The sequence below is a fragment of the Dasypus novemcinctus genome, chromosome 8, assembly GCF_030445035.2.
Source record: "Dasypus novemcinctus isolate mDasNov1 chromosome 8, mDasNov1.1.hap2, whole genome shotgun sequence".
In the NCBI taxonomy this organism is placed as follows: domain Eukaryota; kingdom Metazoa; phylum Chordata; class Mammalia; order Cingulata; family Dasypodidae; genus Dasypus; species Dasypus novemcinctus.
Genome location: NC_080680.1, coordinates 24,874,815 through 24,891,909, shown reverse-complemented (window position 1 = coordinate 24,891,909; position 17,095 = coordinate 24,874,815). Strand labels below are relative to the sequence as shown.

Sequence of the window (17,095 nt, the reverse complement as noted above, 5' to 3'; positions counted from 1 at the left end):
AGTCATGAAGTTAATAACTAATATTCACACTCACAAAAGCAGCAGACTAAGCTATTGGTCAAACTTCTTTATGAAATGGACTGGAGAGTGACTGTCGTGTGAAGGAGGAATTATTATCATGCACATGTTAGCAGATACCTCAATTTAGAGGTAGACAGAATCAGTGATGTATGGAATTTGAATCAATACAGTAAGAGGGAGAAAGACACAACAAAATTTGTGTTATCACTGAAAACCCATAAGAGATTTTTTTACTCAGTTATTTTTTTAGCCATGATAAACATTTTAAAAAGGACACTAAAATCAGTAATATCAATGCATCCTGAATAAAAGAGATAATACCAAAACAAAATCTATAGTTAGATTTATTCACACCAACAGATTATTAATGGTGGTGTGAACAATATGTCTCTTGATCTTTGTTTAATATTTTAAAAGAACAGTGAAAAGAACACAATCACATCACACGGTCTAGACATTTTTAACAGCTTTACTAAGATAAAATTCACATATCATAAAATTCACTCCTTTAAAGGCAAACTCATACATCTTTTGATGTATACATTTATGAAAAGAACTGGATAGGGAGTATAAGACTGTTTTTCCACACTGAAGAATGCTGGAATAGATACAAGTTTTTGAAATGAAAAATAAAACATTTAAGACACTAATAATGCAGTAAATTTCATCTCTATGATTTCTAGCAATTTAGCTAGCATATCTCAGCAAAGTATACAGTAATTTAAATAGCCAAAAACTATCTTCCTAAGGTACATATATATCACAATTTTTAAAGTTAAGGAAAAGATAGAATTAAGAACAAATTGTGGTTCAGATAGTTTTCTCCAATTGGTCTTTGTTTTTTAATGGGTAGAGCCAATTATTCGTATTTATTGATAAAAAGAACTGTTAGTCTATTATCCTCTTTTATATATTATTTCAAAGGCATACTTGCAATTTCCTTTGCTTTCTCTTTTTTGCTACCTGGACTGTGTTTTTATACTTTTTTCTTCAAATGATTTAAAATTCATAGAATGAAAAGTCATGTTTAAGTAATTATCTTTAAATTATAAAAATCACACTTGGAACCATACATTTTGTTATCAGCATGAAAAACTTAAAAATACCTATGGCTCTTCACTAGTCCCTTTTTTCTAACTTTAGTATTCAACAGGGATTTCATTTCAGACTCCATTCTTCAACTGGATTACAACCAACGTTTAGAGCTCATTCTGTATTGAACTGTTTTCAATACTCACTAATACTTTCCATTCGTTGGGCTCTTTAGATTTATCTTTTAAGTGTCAGGATTACATCTCAGAAAAAAATTGCAGAAAGGATATGGTTGGTATGTTTTCTGAGCCCTCACATGTCTGAAAGTGTGTCTCTTTCAAAATCACACAAATGACATCTTGGCTAGATGTAGAAGCTTAGCCAATATAAATTTACACCATTCCAGATACATCAAATGACCAGTGATATATAAGCAAATAAATAATTATTCAATTTCATCTCAGTCTATTATCTTATCTTGATATAGAACATTACTATCTCCTTTACTTTTACAAAAAGGCCCAGAGCCCCTTTATTTTTATTAAAACACAAAGTAGAGGCTGTCTAAAATTAATTTCTGTTCCCTACAGCAAACCTTTTTCAAAGTATGTCTTCAATCTAGACACTAAGTACAATATTCTTTTTTTTAATGTGGCAGAAAGTTTTCTTCACCTGAGATGAGATCAAATAAGGTCCACTGTTTGCTCCTAAGTATGCAGAATAGATGCTTCTTTACTGTCCATCTGGATGTATTTAATGCCAGTCTCAGATTTTATGCTGAAGCTTAGCTGATATAAATTTACATGATCAATTTAGTGATTCAGGAGTAGGAAACTTTGTCTTATCTTAATTTCTCTGGTGTCTGAAATAAGCAGTCATATAATATGTGAAATTTCTATACCCAGCTTTTTGTCTCAGTTCTACCTAGACTTTTTCATAGTGCTGTTTCTTTATTGTGTTAGGGAGAACACCCACCATACTTTGGGCTTTCTGTCTACGATAGTCACCTCCTGGTAACTCCAAATGTAGCTACTTTTGAAATCTATTATTCCACCCACTAAAATGGTGGTATACTGTCCGTCTGTTACAAGGTTTGCTCTTATCTCTTCCTCACCCCTCTGTGTCAATTATCCCAGGATTTGCTCTACTTACCCTAACCTGGATTATTTTCCTAAGAATGTGAAATAAGGCACCAGGTCTTCCAAGGTGATCCATCAGTAGCATAACCAGCAGAAATCCCTCAAAGTTCCTGGGCATTAAGATGGCATCCTTATAGAGGGCGAGGACTAAGTTGAATATTTCCTTTTCACAATTACCCAGTCATTTTGATAGCTAACAGTAGGGGCAGGAGGCAAGGCAATCAATCTGTGCTCAAATTCTCATATTGCATAAAATTTATTTTGGTAAAAATTTTAGTAGTTTTCCTTAATTTATCAGCTCCTTTGGGCCAAAGAAGTTATCAGTGGCAAAGATCTGGTAAATTCTGTTACTGTCTAAACAATTAGATTATTACAAAATTTATGCTTATAAAAAAACAAAATCATTCCAAACGAGAAGAATTTCTTATAATGAATGCTGACTTGGAGGTGGGGGAAGAGCTGCAGAGAATAAAATAAAACTCCTAGAAATAGTACAAGATGATTCATCCAATATACTAGTGGCTGGAAATGCCCTTTTATTCCTTTTAAAAACAATTTTAAGCATTTCGTATGGAAATATATCTTAGTTTATCTCCTTAAATGGAGATATTAAACATAGTTTAAAATTGTCACTAGATTCAGTGTTATTGAAATAACATCAAAAGAAATGCAGTGCTGACCTCAATGACTATTTATTCCTGCCTTGAAAGGTCTTTTGAATAGCATTTCTGTATGGTTCTATTATAGTAATTGATGCTCATAATGATGAGCCTGGGGCACTACAAAATCTTAAAATTATAATTAAAAGTTTTACCTTTTTTTGGCTTGGTGGTTGTAGAGCACTTACAAATTAAAATTAAAAATAAAATAGTTTATGTTAAGTACATAGTTTATTATAATCTATCTGAAAACTGGTAAACCAAGCATGACAGCCAGTCAACCTAGGTGCCCAAGCACCTACGGAAACAAGATACATCAAATAACCCATTCCAGATACATCAAATGACCAGTGATAAATAAGCAAATAAATAATTATTCTATTTTCATACATAAAGCACTTCTAAAGTACATTCTGGGCCCAGTATGTTATTTTCCTGGACACCACAAAAAATTGGTTTTAATAAATTATAAATTATTTGGTTGTTACTAATGTTATTACTTCATAGTGGCAAAGAAGAACAAAATATCATTTAAATTGGTTAAAGAAACAAGCAGGGGAGCAGATGTAGCTCAAGTGGTTGAATACCTATTTCCCATGTACAAGGTCCTAGGTTCAATCACTGGTACCTCCTAAAAACAAGCAAATAAAATCAAAACAAAACAAAACAAAAAAACAAAACCAACTCAGGGAGCCAGTGTAGCTCAGTGCCGGCTTCCCACATACAAGGTCCTGGGTTCAAGCCTTTGGCCTGGGACCTCAAAAAAAAAAATTGTAATAAGCAAATGCCATAAACTTTCTATATCAAGGTTGAAAATGTTTCCTTTCAAATTCTTTCTTTTTTAAGCAAAATTGCTACTGGGCATTTTTAGCAAGAGACCGCTGGTCCCACAAATGTGATATTTTTTATTACTTGAAATAATTTAATCTTGGTTCACTACCCTCCCACTCTGCTACTCTTTTGTAAAAAAGGTGACCTAAAAACCCACAAAATAACTGCTTTGAATTGCCAAAACTAACAAAAACAATAAATGTAACTATATGTTCTTCTAGGAGATAAAAACCAGAACCTCTTAATAAAAGCAGTACACATGAATTAAACCAAAGGTAGTGGCAAAGATTTGTATGCACTGTCATCTAAAGATGCCTGAATCCACTGAAAAGCACAGCACAATTATTTGATTTACTTAACTCTACCTGCTCATCTCTTTGTCTCCACTCTTGCCAATTTTCTTCACATGAATCCTTCTGTACTGGGTTTGACAATGAAAGCTCATGTTGAGCATTACAAATGGCATGGGAAGATTTCTGGGGAATTTTCTTAAATGCAAGATTCCTGAGCTATAAAACAAACAAAAATATATTAAGTTTACCTTTAGAAATTAATGATAAACTTCTATATATCACTCCAAATACTCATTATGCTAACTCAAACAGTTGAAAAAATCTGTATTTTTTAAATTATTGTAGAATATTAATTTTGCCAGCATTTGAGATATTGGTGGATTTACAGATAAATGATGAATAAAGTGAGAAAGGGTTGTACTCTATTATACCACCATTTTAATGAATGCTCTTAACTAATAAAGAAAAAGGTTTTAAGAATAGAAAACAGGAAAACAAGTGTGCTTTTAAAATATAAAACAATATGGCTCAAAAAGTAAAGTTTAATAGCTTACAAATTTAAAAGATTAAATAGTGAGAGAAGATAGCCTAAGCAACTCTGGTAACTGCTCTGCTAGTTCTGAAACATACAGTCCACAAATGAACTGGAACTGTCCTGGCCAAACCTCTCTCCACAAGAATAATCTAAAACAAACTGGTTGAAAAAAGAGAGAAAAATACTAAGGCACTTTCAACTGTGGATCAAGAATTTTAGTTGATAATCAATACAGTGTTCTGGAAAAGAAAGTGATAAAAATACAAACACCACTTTAAGTGGCTGGTTTCTACTGTGGACAGGACACACAGAGAATGCAGCTGCAAATGAAGCACTGGCAGTCTGATTGATGCTTTATTTTACAGAAGCACGACTGATAGAACTTCGGCTGTGGAAGTGGAATGGGAGGACCCTTCGTGCTCATTCTGTTACCCATTTCCTTAGTCTCTTACGTAAATTCCAGTTATTCCCTTATTTTCTGTTCCCTCTGCATCTTTTTACTTCCAAAAAGAAAATGGTGAGCAATCAAAAGTTCTGAAAGACTCAACTTCTGAAAGGCGATGTGGTGGGGAAAAGGTCGTTTCCTTAACGTTACTCTTTGTGTGGCAAGTATTTTAAAGAGCTATTTAGAAAGCAATGGTGGGGTGTGGGGAGTAGAGCATATGGGAACCTCCTATAGTTTTTTAATGTGATATTCTGTGTGATCTATGTATCTTTTAAAAATAAAAACCAAAAAAAAAGAAAGCAATGGTGATGGAAATGTAATAAAAACAAATTTAAATTGAAAAGGCTTTTTCTAAGTCTTGGGACATTATAAAATGAATGTAAGGCATAAAATAACACTTTTACTACTTCTCTTGTTCATTGATATTGAGATGGGTATGGTCCTTATATACCCAATTGCTCCTTTTATTAACAAATAAAAAAGCTCCTTAAAAAAGGAGAGAAAAACTCTATATGTTAGTTGCTTTTTGCATTTGTTTTAAAGACAAATGTACAGATTAAATGCTGGTCATGTAACTCATGCTAAGAATGTGTAGCAAGAAGAGTATGCCATGTACTTATCCCTTTTAAAAAATAGATGAGCATCAAATGCACAAAAAAGGCTAGTCAAGGCTAGTCAGATTATTGTCTATAATAGTAAACTGGGAAACAACCTAAGTGTTTATCACAGGGGCTCCATTAAATAAAGTACAATAAATTCATATAATTAAATACTGTGCACTCATTTAAAACAACGTAGATCTGGGAAACGGACTTTGGCCCAGTGGTTAGGGCGTCCGTCTACCACATGGGAGGCCCACGGTTCAAGCCCCGGGCCTCCTTGACCCGTGTGGAGCTGGCCCATGCGCAGTGCTGATGCGCACAAGGAGTGCCGTGCCACACAGGGGTGTCCCCCGCATAGGGGAGCCCCACGCGCAAGGAGTGCACCCATAAGGAGAGCCGCCCAGCGCGAAGGAGGGAGCAGCCTGCCGAGGAATGGCGCCGCCCACACTTACCGTGCTGCTGACGACAACAGAAGCGGACAAAGAAACAAGACGCAGCAAAAAGACACAGAAAACAGACAACCGGGGGAGGGGAGGGGAATTAAATAAATAAAAAAATAAATCTTTAAAAAATAAAAATAAAAATAAAAACAAAACAACGTAGATCTTTATTAGTGCGGAAAGCTCCTCACAGTTAAATGAAAAGTTATAAAAAGGATTACTATATAATCCCACTTTTTAAATTTATACAGATGTACAGAAAACACGTATCAAATTAATTGATTATATCTCTCAGTATATCTACATATGGACTTTGCTTCCTTTTAACACTTCCTTGTTTTTCATAAACATTTTGGAATAAGAACATAAACTGTCTAATCAGAAAAAAAATACAGGCATTTTTAAAATGTTCATTAACAACTGAATCCTGTGGTGGAAGATAAGACTATTAACAGAATAAATATGAGAATGTTGCCGGCAGACTTGACCCAGTGGTTAGGGCGTCCATCTACCACATGGGAGGTCCGCAGTTCAAACCCCAGGCCTCCTTGACCCATGTGGAGCTGGCCCATGTGCAGTGCTGATGCGTGCAAGGAGTGCCATGCCACACGGGGGTGTCCCCCGTGTAGGGGAGCCCCACGCACAAGGAGTGTGCCCCGCAAGGAGCGCGCCCCACAAGGAGAGCTGCCCAGAGCGAAAGAAAGTGCAGCCTGCCCAGGAATGGTGCCGCACACATGGAGAGCTGACACAAGATGATGCAACAAAAAGAAACACAGATTCCCGTGCCACTGTCAACAACAGAAGCCGACAAAGAAGACACAGCAAATAAACACAGAGAACAGACAACCGGGGCGGGGGAGGAGAAATAAATAAATAAATAAATCTTAAAAAAAATATATGAGAATGTTCTCTCATGAACTATAACTAGTATATAATACTAATACAGAGTGTTAATAATAGGATGGGTTAGGGGAAAATACACCAAATATAAGAGATGGACTACAGTTAGTAATATTTTGATGCTGCTGCTTCATAATTTGTAATAAATATTTCACAACAATGCAAGGAGTTGGTCACAGGGTGGTATACGAGAGCCCTGCATGATGTTATACATGTTTGTTTTGTAAGTTCACAACTTTTTACTATACACTTATTGTTTATGAAAGTATGAATGATATACTCCAATTTTTAAAAATTTAATGAAAAAATGGTCATTACATTTAGCTTTTAAAGACGTAAATTTACATCCATTCATTCTAATATTTATCAAATACCTATGGACCAGATACTATGGATGCATGCATGAACAAGATAGCACTTATCCTAGTGATACTTGTCTACTGGGAAAGCAGAAGTTAAATAATTACAAGTATTACCTCATTTGCTTCACTCTGTTGCTGTTCCTTCTTTTTTCTTCTTTTCTCTCTTTTTTTCTCATTTGTAGTTGATTTGCTTCCCAAAGTTTGAGACTTTCCAGCATTCCGACCTTTGCCTTTTCCAGGCTCAGAATCAGAGCCACTGCCACTATCCACTTGTAACAAGGCAAAGCGAGAAGCAGTAGTGGGAACAGAACTAATTACTGCTGAGGCCATTGTAGAGTTTTATTTTAAAATAATTCTGTCAAGAATAATCCCTGCAGAGAGGGGGAAGAGAGAGCAAATGAATAAATATACTCAATAAATTTGTTTTAGATTATATAATACATTTCTCCTGATACTGGATTTGGTAATTTTTGGATTCAGACCCACAATCCTATTAGCACTAACATACTTTTTAATTTAAGTAAAAAACATAAAATTGTATGACACAAAATAGAAAAATACAGTGATTTCACTGGTAAAAACTATTGTACAACTACTACTCATATAATTACACAGGCCCACCCTATTCAGAGGAGCAAGGGACTAAGCAAAAGTATAAATACCAGGAAGTAAGAATCACTGGGGTCCATTTTGAAAGATACACACTATAGTTTAAGTGTGGGTGGGGAGGGAACAAAACTGACAAGGATGTAATCAATCTTCCATCTTAACCTAAGAATTCAGCAAAATATTTGGAAACTTTTTAATTTCTCCCAAACAATGAGGAAAAATAAAAATGTGAACTGATATTTGAAGATGTCACCTAACAATCATTAAGTCATATTTTTTTATTTTAATACCATGTTAAAATCCATTGCTCCTGTGACTAGAAATATGCAAATCAAGAGAAAATACCACTATGAATAAAGATGAGATCACACTGATAAATTATGACATAATTTTAGGTTTAAATGTTTCCAGTAAGCACAAAAACTAAAGCTTCATAAGGTATGAGAGAAAATATTACAAAATGAAAAAGAAATTCCAGACTCAAAAATATTTTATGAAACATTAATTCTACTTCAGCACGTCATATTAAAATCCTAGAGTTTTAGTTGCTTTGAGATTGTTATGTACAATAATCCTACACCGTTATTCAATAACCATCACTATATTTAAACATTTTTAACTGTCAGGACTATAACTTGTATGTGGTAAGCATAATACTGTTCACAAATGCTCACTGTTCCTCTCTGAAGGAGAATTAACTATCGTTCCGCTGCTGAATGCAGACATGACCATATGACTTAATTTGGCCAGTGAAATGAAGCTTTTAAAAGAATAGACAGCAAATGGTTTACCATGTTCTCTTTTCTGTGGTTGTTGAAGCATATATTGAAAGAGTCTCCATCAGCAAGGTCTAAAAGAATCTGAAACTATAATTTTAAAAAACCCCTTACCAAGAAGGTATATACTTAGACATAAAAATAGACTTTGCTGCTTTAAGCTGATGAGAGTTTCAGATTGTTACTGCAGTATAACCTAACCTTATCATGACTATCTTACAGACTTCTCTCCCCCCGCCAGTCATCTGCTCTGTGTCCATTCGCTGTGTGTTCTTCTGTGACCGCTTCTATCCTTATCAGTGGCACCGGGAATCTGTGTTTCTCTTTGTTGTCAGCTCTCCGTGTGGGGTGTGCGGCGCCATTCCTGGGCAGGCTGCACTTTTCCTTCGCACTGGGCAGCTCTCCTTGAGCGTGGGGCTCCCTTACGCGGGGGACACCCCTGCATGGCAGGGCGCTCCTTGCGCACATCAGCACTGCGCGTGGGCCAGCTCCACAGGGGTCAAGGAGGCCCGGGGTTTGAACTGCGGACCTTCCATGTGGTAGGCAGACGCCCTATCCATTGGGCCAAGTCCACTTCCCACACAGACTTCTTTCTAAACTAGAACTGATATCAAAATCACAAGTATCATTTTGTTCTGTATGAGTTAAATGTTCATAAATTCTGTTTTAAACATCCATCCAAGGCTCACAGAAATTTTCTTTCTGTGGCCTAGGGCAGAGCTTCCTTACCACTGTATCCTTAGATTAAGATCCCCTCAGGACTTATTGCAGCCAGGAAAGCCCCTGGGATAGTCACATGGAGATGCAAGCAGCCTCATCTCGTGCTCCTTAGAAAGTAGGTCCTGCACATACTGCTTTGCAGTTATGTGTCAGCTGTGACAAGGGAAGTGTTCTAATGATTAGAAATCTTCATCAGTCAGTGGCAGAATGCACTGCTGCCCATCATGATAGACAGGCCTGTGGAATTGCTGGAAGAGTTTGAGTTCCAGGTGCCCAAAGAGAAAGACACGTAGTATAAGCAGCAGCAGGTAACAAGTAAGAAAGCCAAAGTCTTCTCATGAGCAAAGTTAAATCTCTATATTCATATATAACAGATATTTATCCCTATTTGCCAGTGAATGCGATTTCAGTGGCATAAAATCTAGATAAAGAGTGATCACTCAAACAATGCATAATTTATTTCTGCAATTAGAACATCATTATTTTTAAAAACTTGAAGTTAGAAAGTTCCAATTGGATTTGAAATCCTTTCATTTTATCACAAGAAATCTCACTATATTTTCAATGAAAAGTTTATAAAAAAAAATGGTTTAAATGCTTTTATTACCTACTCAGATAAACAAAATTTCAATGGGGACTCAATTTGAAGAAATCATTCAAAAGTCTGAATCAGGAATTGTATATTCTTATGTCATGAATAAACCTGATATTTAAAAATCAGTGTTTGGGGAAGCAAGCACAATTTTATTATTAGAAGCCCTGAAAAGATTTTGAAGTTCTATACAAATTCAACATTTAGTATTTTTCCTAATATTGGTTTTACTTAACCTACCCATACACTATAAAGAAAATGTACCGGATTTTTTTCTCTCAGCTCCATACAGACACTTATAGTTCCCTTCCCAGGTTCAGGACAATGAGATGCCTCTTGTCTTTTACATCAGTTAATGAAGAAGTGGTAGAGAAGACTGGCACCAGAGTGTCACAGGAGCCAGAATGCCTGGGCAAACCCAACTTGGTATTTACTGTGAACCCTCAAGTAAACTACTTAACCTCTGAGTTTCTTCTGTGAAAGAAGGATATGAGTGCCTATCTCACTATTTTGAAGATTAAGTTAGTATACATATATAAACTGCTTTAACATAAGCACTCAAATATAAGCATCTATTGGGTTTCTTATAATAATTATTAAACTAAAATATGTCTTGAGGTCCCATGAGGCATAAAACAACTGGCAGAAGCTATTAAAAAACTTAACTACCAAATGATTTTAACAAAATCGCAGATTAAGATGCTCCCCAAACCCCATCGCTTGACAAACACTGAAAATTAAGCAAAAACTAGCAAGACCAATTTTGTCAGAACTCTAGAAAACAGTCAAATGTTTATAGCAACTACCCAAATGGTGAATAAACAATAATACAACTGAAAAAAATGTTGGAAAGTCTTGTGACTCTTTCACTAGCCCTTCTCCCATTCCTTTCTGGCTTAGCACAGCAGCAGCTTGTGCTACCTGTTTGCTTCCCTGGACCCAGGTTCCAGAAGAAGCAGAACACTCCTTATTCACACATCGGAGTAATGTCTATTCTAACCCATCTGGTATCAAACTGAAGGATTGATTCTAGGCATTGTCTCTGTCTCATCAATTCCACAACTCACTCTGGATGGAGAAGCAGCTGGCTGGCCACTAAAATACTATAAGAAAACAAACCAGGGAAACGGACTTGGCCCAGTGGTTAGGGCGTCTGTCTACCACATGGGAGGTCCGCGGTTCAAACCCCGGGCCTCCTTGACCCATGTGGAGCTGGCCCATGCACAGTGCTGATGCGCGCAAGGAGTGCCCTGCCACACAGGGGTGTCCCCCGTGTAGGGGAGCCCCATGCCCAAGGAGCGCGCCCCGTAAGGAGAGCCGCCCAGTGCGAAAGAAAGTGCAGCCTGCCCAGGAATGGCGTCGCCCACACTTCCCGTGCCGCTGATGACAACAGAAGTGGACAAAGAAACAAGACGCAGCAAATAGACACAGAGAACAGACAACGGGGGGGGGGGGGGGGGAATTAAATAAATAAATAAATCTTGGGAAAAAAAAAGAAAACAAACCATAGCTGTCTTAGGCAAAAGATTTCATGGCTGAGACATACAACAGAGTATCTGCAGCCTGGGTGGCAAGACTGCAGAGAATTTCTTGGGGAAAGTGGAATGTTTTGAATGTTCATGTATACAGGGGAATTTATAAGGGCAAAAGTATGCCCAGAACAAGACAAATGCTCAGAAAAGACCAAAAGGGTCCTAAATTTTCACCTTGATTTGTTCCTTATGCTCACTGCAAGTCTGACTGAATACCAAAGGAAAGCTCCAGCACCGACCCAATCTGCAAAAATTGGGAGAGATAGGTTTTTTTTTCCTATTTTGTTGCTCTGGTTGTTGGCTCCTGGTATTCAAGGAACACTATCTGAAAACAAGCAAAGGAACAGATACTTCAGTGACTATACACATCAGGGAATACAGTCTCTACAGAAACAATCTGGAATGACAACAATAGAAAACTACAGCCTTCAACAGTAATAACAGCCAACTCTGGCAAAAGGGGAGAATCTGATTTTAAGAGCTAACATTAAAATATACAAATTTCAACAAAAAAATCACAAGACATAAATAGAAATAGGAAAAGATGTCCTATTCAAAAGAACAAAATAAAATGCCAGAAATCACCAATGAGAAATCCCAGATGTTGGACTTACTACACAATACTTTAATGCAACTCTTCTTAAATATGTTCAAAGAGCTAAAGGAAAATGTGGACAAAGAACTAAAGGTTCTCAGAAAAATGCTACATGAACAAAATGAGAATTTCAATAAAGTGACAGAAATTATAAAAAGAAACAAACAGAAATACTGGAGCTCAAGTCCACAATAACTGAAATAAAAAATGTCCTAGAGGAAGTTCAAAAGCAGATTAGAACTGACACAGAGTAAAGAATCAGCAACCTTGAAGATACAAAAAACTGAAATTATCCAGTATGAAGAGCAGAAATAAAAAAGGATGATGAAAAGTGGACAGAGTTAAGGGATGACTGGGTCACCATGAAGCAATCCAATATATCCATTGTAGGAATTCTAGAAGGAGAGAAAGAAGAGACTGAGCAAAAAGAATATTTAAAAATGACTGAAAATTTCCCAAACTTGAAAAAAGACACGAATGTAAACATCCAAGGAGACCAATGAATTCCAATAAATATTAACTCATGAGAGCCACACCAAGACACATTTTGATCCAACTACCAAATACCAAACAGAGAACCCTGAAAGCAGCAAGAAGCAACTTGCATGTACATACCATCCTCATTAAGACTAATAGCTGACTTTTCTTTGGAAACAATGGGAGCCACGAGGCAGTGGGCTGACATATTCAAAGTGCTGGCGGGGACACACACACACACACACACCATCAACCAAGAATTATATATCCAGAAAAACTGTCTTTATAAATGAGAGATTAAGATGTTCTGAGATAAAGCTGAAGGAAGTTCATTAACACTAGACCTGCCTTAAAAGAAATGTGAAAGGGAATCCTTCAGGTTGAAAGGAAATGATATTATATACAACAATATCAAGAAAAAAGTCTCCAGTAATGATAACTGCATGGGTTAATTTATTACATACCAGTGCCATTAGATTTTTGATTTGGAACTCTACTTTTTATTTTTTATATGACTTAAAATACAAATGCAAAAAAAAGTAATTACAAGTCTATGTTTCGGAGCACACAATGTATAAAGATGTAATTTGTGAAAAAAAAAAACAACATAAAGGGGAAGAAAAAAAGAGGTATAGAACCATACTTTGTGTACGCTACTGAAGTTAAGTTGGTATCAATTCAAATGAAATTGTTAGATTTAGGAGTCAAATTTAACCTGCACTGCAACCATTAAAAAAATCTTCGAAGTATACGCAAAAAGAAACAAGGGATTCAAAATGGTTCTAAGAAAGGAATGATAACACTCAGAAAACAATACATTTATTTTCTGAAAAGGCAGCTATCTGTGCTAAACCACTTCAGCAGCCCATGTGTTAAAATACTTATGAAGGAGTAGAATGGAAAGTGGGAGATGCACACTTACAATAATCCCCTTTTCAGTCAGAGGTAGGGGTGAAATAAAAAGCTATTTGCAGTATACTATTACTAATAATAAATATCAGGGCGAAAATAGCTCTACTAAGTATGCAACTGAAAGGGTAAGTAGATGGAAGAACTGGAGAGGCTAAACCATCTGTGTTGCATACATATCTCTTAAAGGAAGTGATGACAACAAACTACCTCAGTTATGAGAGAAATCTACACACCATGCCAAAAAGTACCCTAACCAGCACTTCAGAAATAGAGGGGAGGGAGGAATGTAAATTTTAAATAAAAGAAGGGCATAACACTTTATATAAAAATAATGCCTGATCTGTAAATATGCATATTATTTATGTGCATACCAAAAAGAAGGAAATGCATGGGATTATTCATAATGCTTATTTTTCTTTTCATAGTTTTCACTATTTCCTTAAATGTCTTGCAATGACCGTATTATTTCTGCAATTAAAAAAAAATTTCATCTTGAAAAGGGAAAATGATCATCTCCATTCAAATTGAAAAAATTACACACAATGTAATCAATGAAATATTGATTGTGCTACTTTGTGTTAAAGCTTAGAAAGGGCAACTACAGATGGGGATTGACAATGACAGGCCTCAGGTCTTCTATGTTAAAAATGCAGAAGTCAAATGACAAAAAGCAACTGTCAAAAACTGATTATATTGCATACTTTAAAAAAAACCTTACTTTCATTAACTAAGTTTCCAGAATTTAAAAGGCAGTCTTGTTATACAATACAGGAGGCCATTCTCTCTATATATATAACTTTGAAAAGAAACAAGTAACTAGACCATGATGACATCAGACTTTTTAAATATACTGCTTCAGGGTATAGCTAGCTAGGGTTAGTATCCCTTCAGTTTTTTGTCCTCAACTTTTGATTCTCCATCTACAGACATATCTAAAGGATAAACAGATTCAAATAGAGCTCTTCTCTCTCCCATCTCTTTATTTTCACTTCGTCTTTCAAACACACACAGTCTTTAAAATCCAGACACAGGCTCATTTATCTACACTGAAATGCTTAGCATGCTCCATATTATGAAATGCAAACCTAATTAAGGCATACAATACAAAAAAAAAGTGTAAAGGGCATCCTCTAGGCTATATAAAGAGGTCATTTTGTGAAAAGAGACATTTACATAATACTAAAATACTACACGGGAAGCAGACCTGGCCCAGTGGTTAGGGCATCCGTGTACCACATGGGAGTTTCGCAGTTCAAACCCTTGGCCTCCTTGACCCTTGTGCAGCTGGCCCATGTGCAGTGCTGATGCGCGCAAGGAGTGCCCTGCCACGCAGGGGTGTCCCCCGCGTAGGGGAGCCCCACACGCAAGGAGTGCGCCCCGTAAGGAGAGCCGCCCAGTGGGAAAGAAAGTGCAGCCTGCCCAGGAACAGTGCCGCCCATACAGAGAACTGACACAACAAGATGATGCAACAAAAAGAAACACAGATTCCCGTGCCGCTGACAACAACAGAAGCGGACAAAGAAGACGACACAGCAAACAGACACAGAGAACAGACAACAGAGGGGAGGGAGAGGGATAAATAAATCTTAAAAAAAAAATACTACATAAAACAGGTCAGTCTATATTAACAAAATTACAATAATTATTTAATATTTCTTTGCCCTCCTCCATTTTAATCTTTTAAAAATCATTTAAAAGCTAATGTAGTCAAAAAACAGAAAATTCACAAGATATTAAAAAACAGAAATGTTTCAGCTTGAAATGCACAAGAAAAACTCACAAATACAAATAAGCAGGTGGCTTATCAAATAAGTATAATCTATAATTTCTTAATGACTACCATTAAATGTAAATTCCTCTATACTTGAGACTACAGCAATGTCAAAATTAGAAAAGTCTCCATTGTCTATTTCACATCCAAAAGCCAATTACTTGACTTAAACTATTATAGTATGTTAAGACTTTCTGTAGCAACTCTCCCTCCTCAGACTTACTCCAGCAATATCAAATTACTTGAATTTCCAACACATAGTTTTTCTTGTTCATATCTTTTTTTTTTTTTTTTAAAGATTTATTTATTTTTATTTATTTAATTCCCCTCTCCTCCCCCGGTTGTCTGTTTTCTGTGTCTTTTTGCTGCGTCTTGTTTCTTGTTTCTTTGTCCGCTTCTGTTGTCGTCAGCGGCACTGGAAGTGTGGGCGGCACCATTCCTCGGCAGGCTACTCCCTCCTTCACGCTGGGCGGCTCTCCTTATGGGGGCACTCCTTGCGCGTGGGGCTCCCCTACGCGGGGGACACCCTGCATGGCGCGGCACTCCTTCCGCGCATCAGCACTGCGCATGGGCCAGCTCCACACGGGTCAAGGAGGCCGCGGGCTTGAACCGCGGGCCTCCCATGTGGTAGACGGATGCCCTAACCACTGGGCCAAAGTCCGTTTCCCCTTGTTCATATCTTTATCTATGCTGTTTTCTGTGCCTAAACTGCCCTCCACTTAAAACTTCTATTTATGTCTCAAAATCTGCTCAGGTGCTAGCATTTCTATGAAGCTTTCTCTGATGTGCCCCTCAAGTTAATCATTTCCTCCTCTGCAATATTTCTTCTTATATTTACATTCATAACTGAAAGGACTCCATTAAGATTATGTTTATTGCTATACCTACCTTGTTACAATTCTGATTTCAAGATCCTGAAGGGCAAGGACTTTCCTGTCCCTAACAAATACCATAGGGCCTGGCATATGCAACATAAATTGATTGAACTTAGTGTTTCTAATGTTGTTTACATTCCCCAAGTACACAGCTATCTATGCTTTAGAATATATGGTCTGGAAGTGTAACGGACAACGAAAGAAAATGTAAAGTGCAATATAAATAATCCATGATTTGTATAATGCAAATGTATTAACAATGATTATTCAAAGCTGTTTCATTACCATAAATGCTATTCTGCTAACTGATCATCACCATGACTAATTTTGTTGAGAAAACATATTTGGTCTTAAAGTATTGATTCTAAATAATTAGAATACTTAAAATGGCAAATTTTATGTTATGTATGTTACCACAGCATTTAAAAAAAAAAATCAGGTGCTTGTTTCTAATATATCAACAGCCTAAACTGAGAGCAGCAGGATTTCTAAATGGCCAGTACTCTTGGACGGTCAAGTTTCTAAGGATCAATGCTATTATGATCTCATCTCTCTAGTCTATGACCTCACTGAGGTCTGGAAAGATGGTAGCCACAGCCTCTTCTGAGTCCAGGAGACTCTCTCTCTATATATATGTATACGTGTATATATATATATGGTCTCATATATATGTGTGTATATGAATGAATTAGTGGAGAACCAACTATATCCATTTTAATAAAATAATAAATATATATTTATATATTTAAAAAAAATATATATATAATAAAATGAATGATATCCACTTCCAATGAACACAATTAACCAGTTAGCATGATCAAAAAAGAAAGGATTCAGTGTAGATTCCAGTTAGTGTGGCTTAATGAAATGCAGCTTAGTTTTGTTTTGTTTTTTTAAGTAAATTGAGCATAAAATGAAATGGCAACGAGTATCAGTGATTTCATACCTGGTGAAACTTTAAAACTTGTATTATTCCA

At 36.4% G+C, this 17,095-nt stretch overlaps 1 protein-coding gene across 8 annotated transcripts in view; it reads right to left on the bottom strand.

Annotated features, from left to right (window-relative positions):
- Positions 1 to 17,095, bottom strand: part of GKAP1 (G kinase anchoring protein 1) — a 99,061-nt gene that overhangs the window by 80,324 nt on the left and 1,642 nt on the right. For 6 of the 8 annotated variants that reach the window (XR_009186761.2, XR_009186759.2, XR_009186762.2 and 3 more), the window contains exons 3-4: positions 7,374 to 7,630; positions 4,048 to 4,191 (exon numbers count right to left, since the gene is read on the bottom strand). Coding sequence is in view for 4 of the 8 variants with exons in the window: in XM_071216662.1 (XP_071072763.1) it covers positions 4,048 to 4,191; positions 7,374 to 7,589 (360 nt within the window). In the remaining 4 variants the exon portion in view is untranslated. Of the gene's footprint in view, positions 1 to 4,047; positions 4,192 to 7,373; positions 7,631 to 11,662; positions 11,814 to 17,095 lie in introns of all 8 variants that reach the window. The other 2 variants (XR_009186760.2, XM_058301599.2) reach the window with 1 other exon arrangement.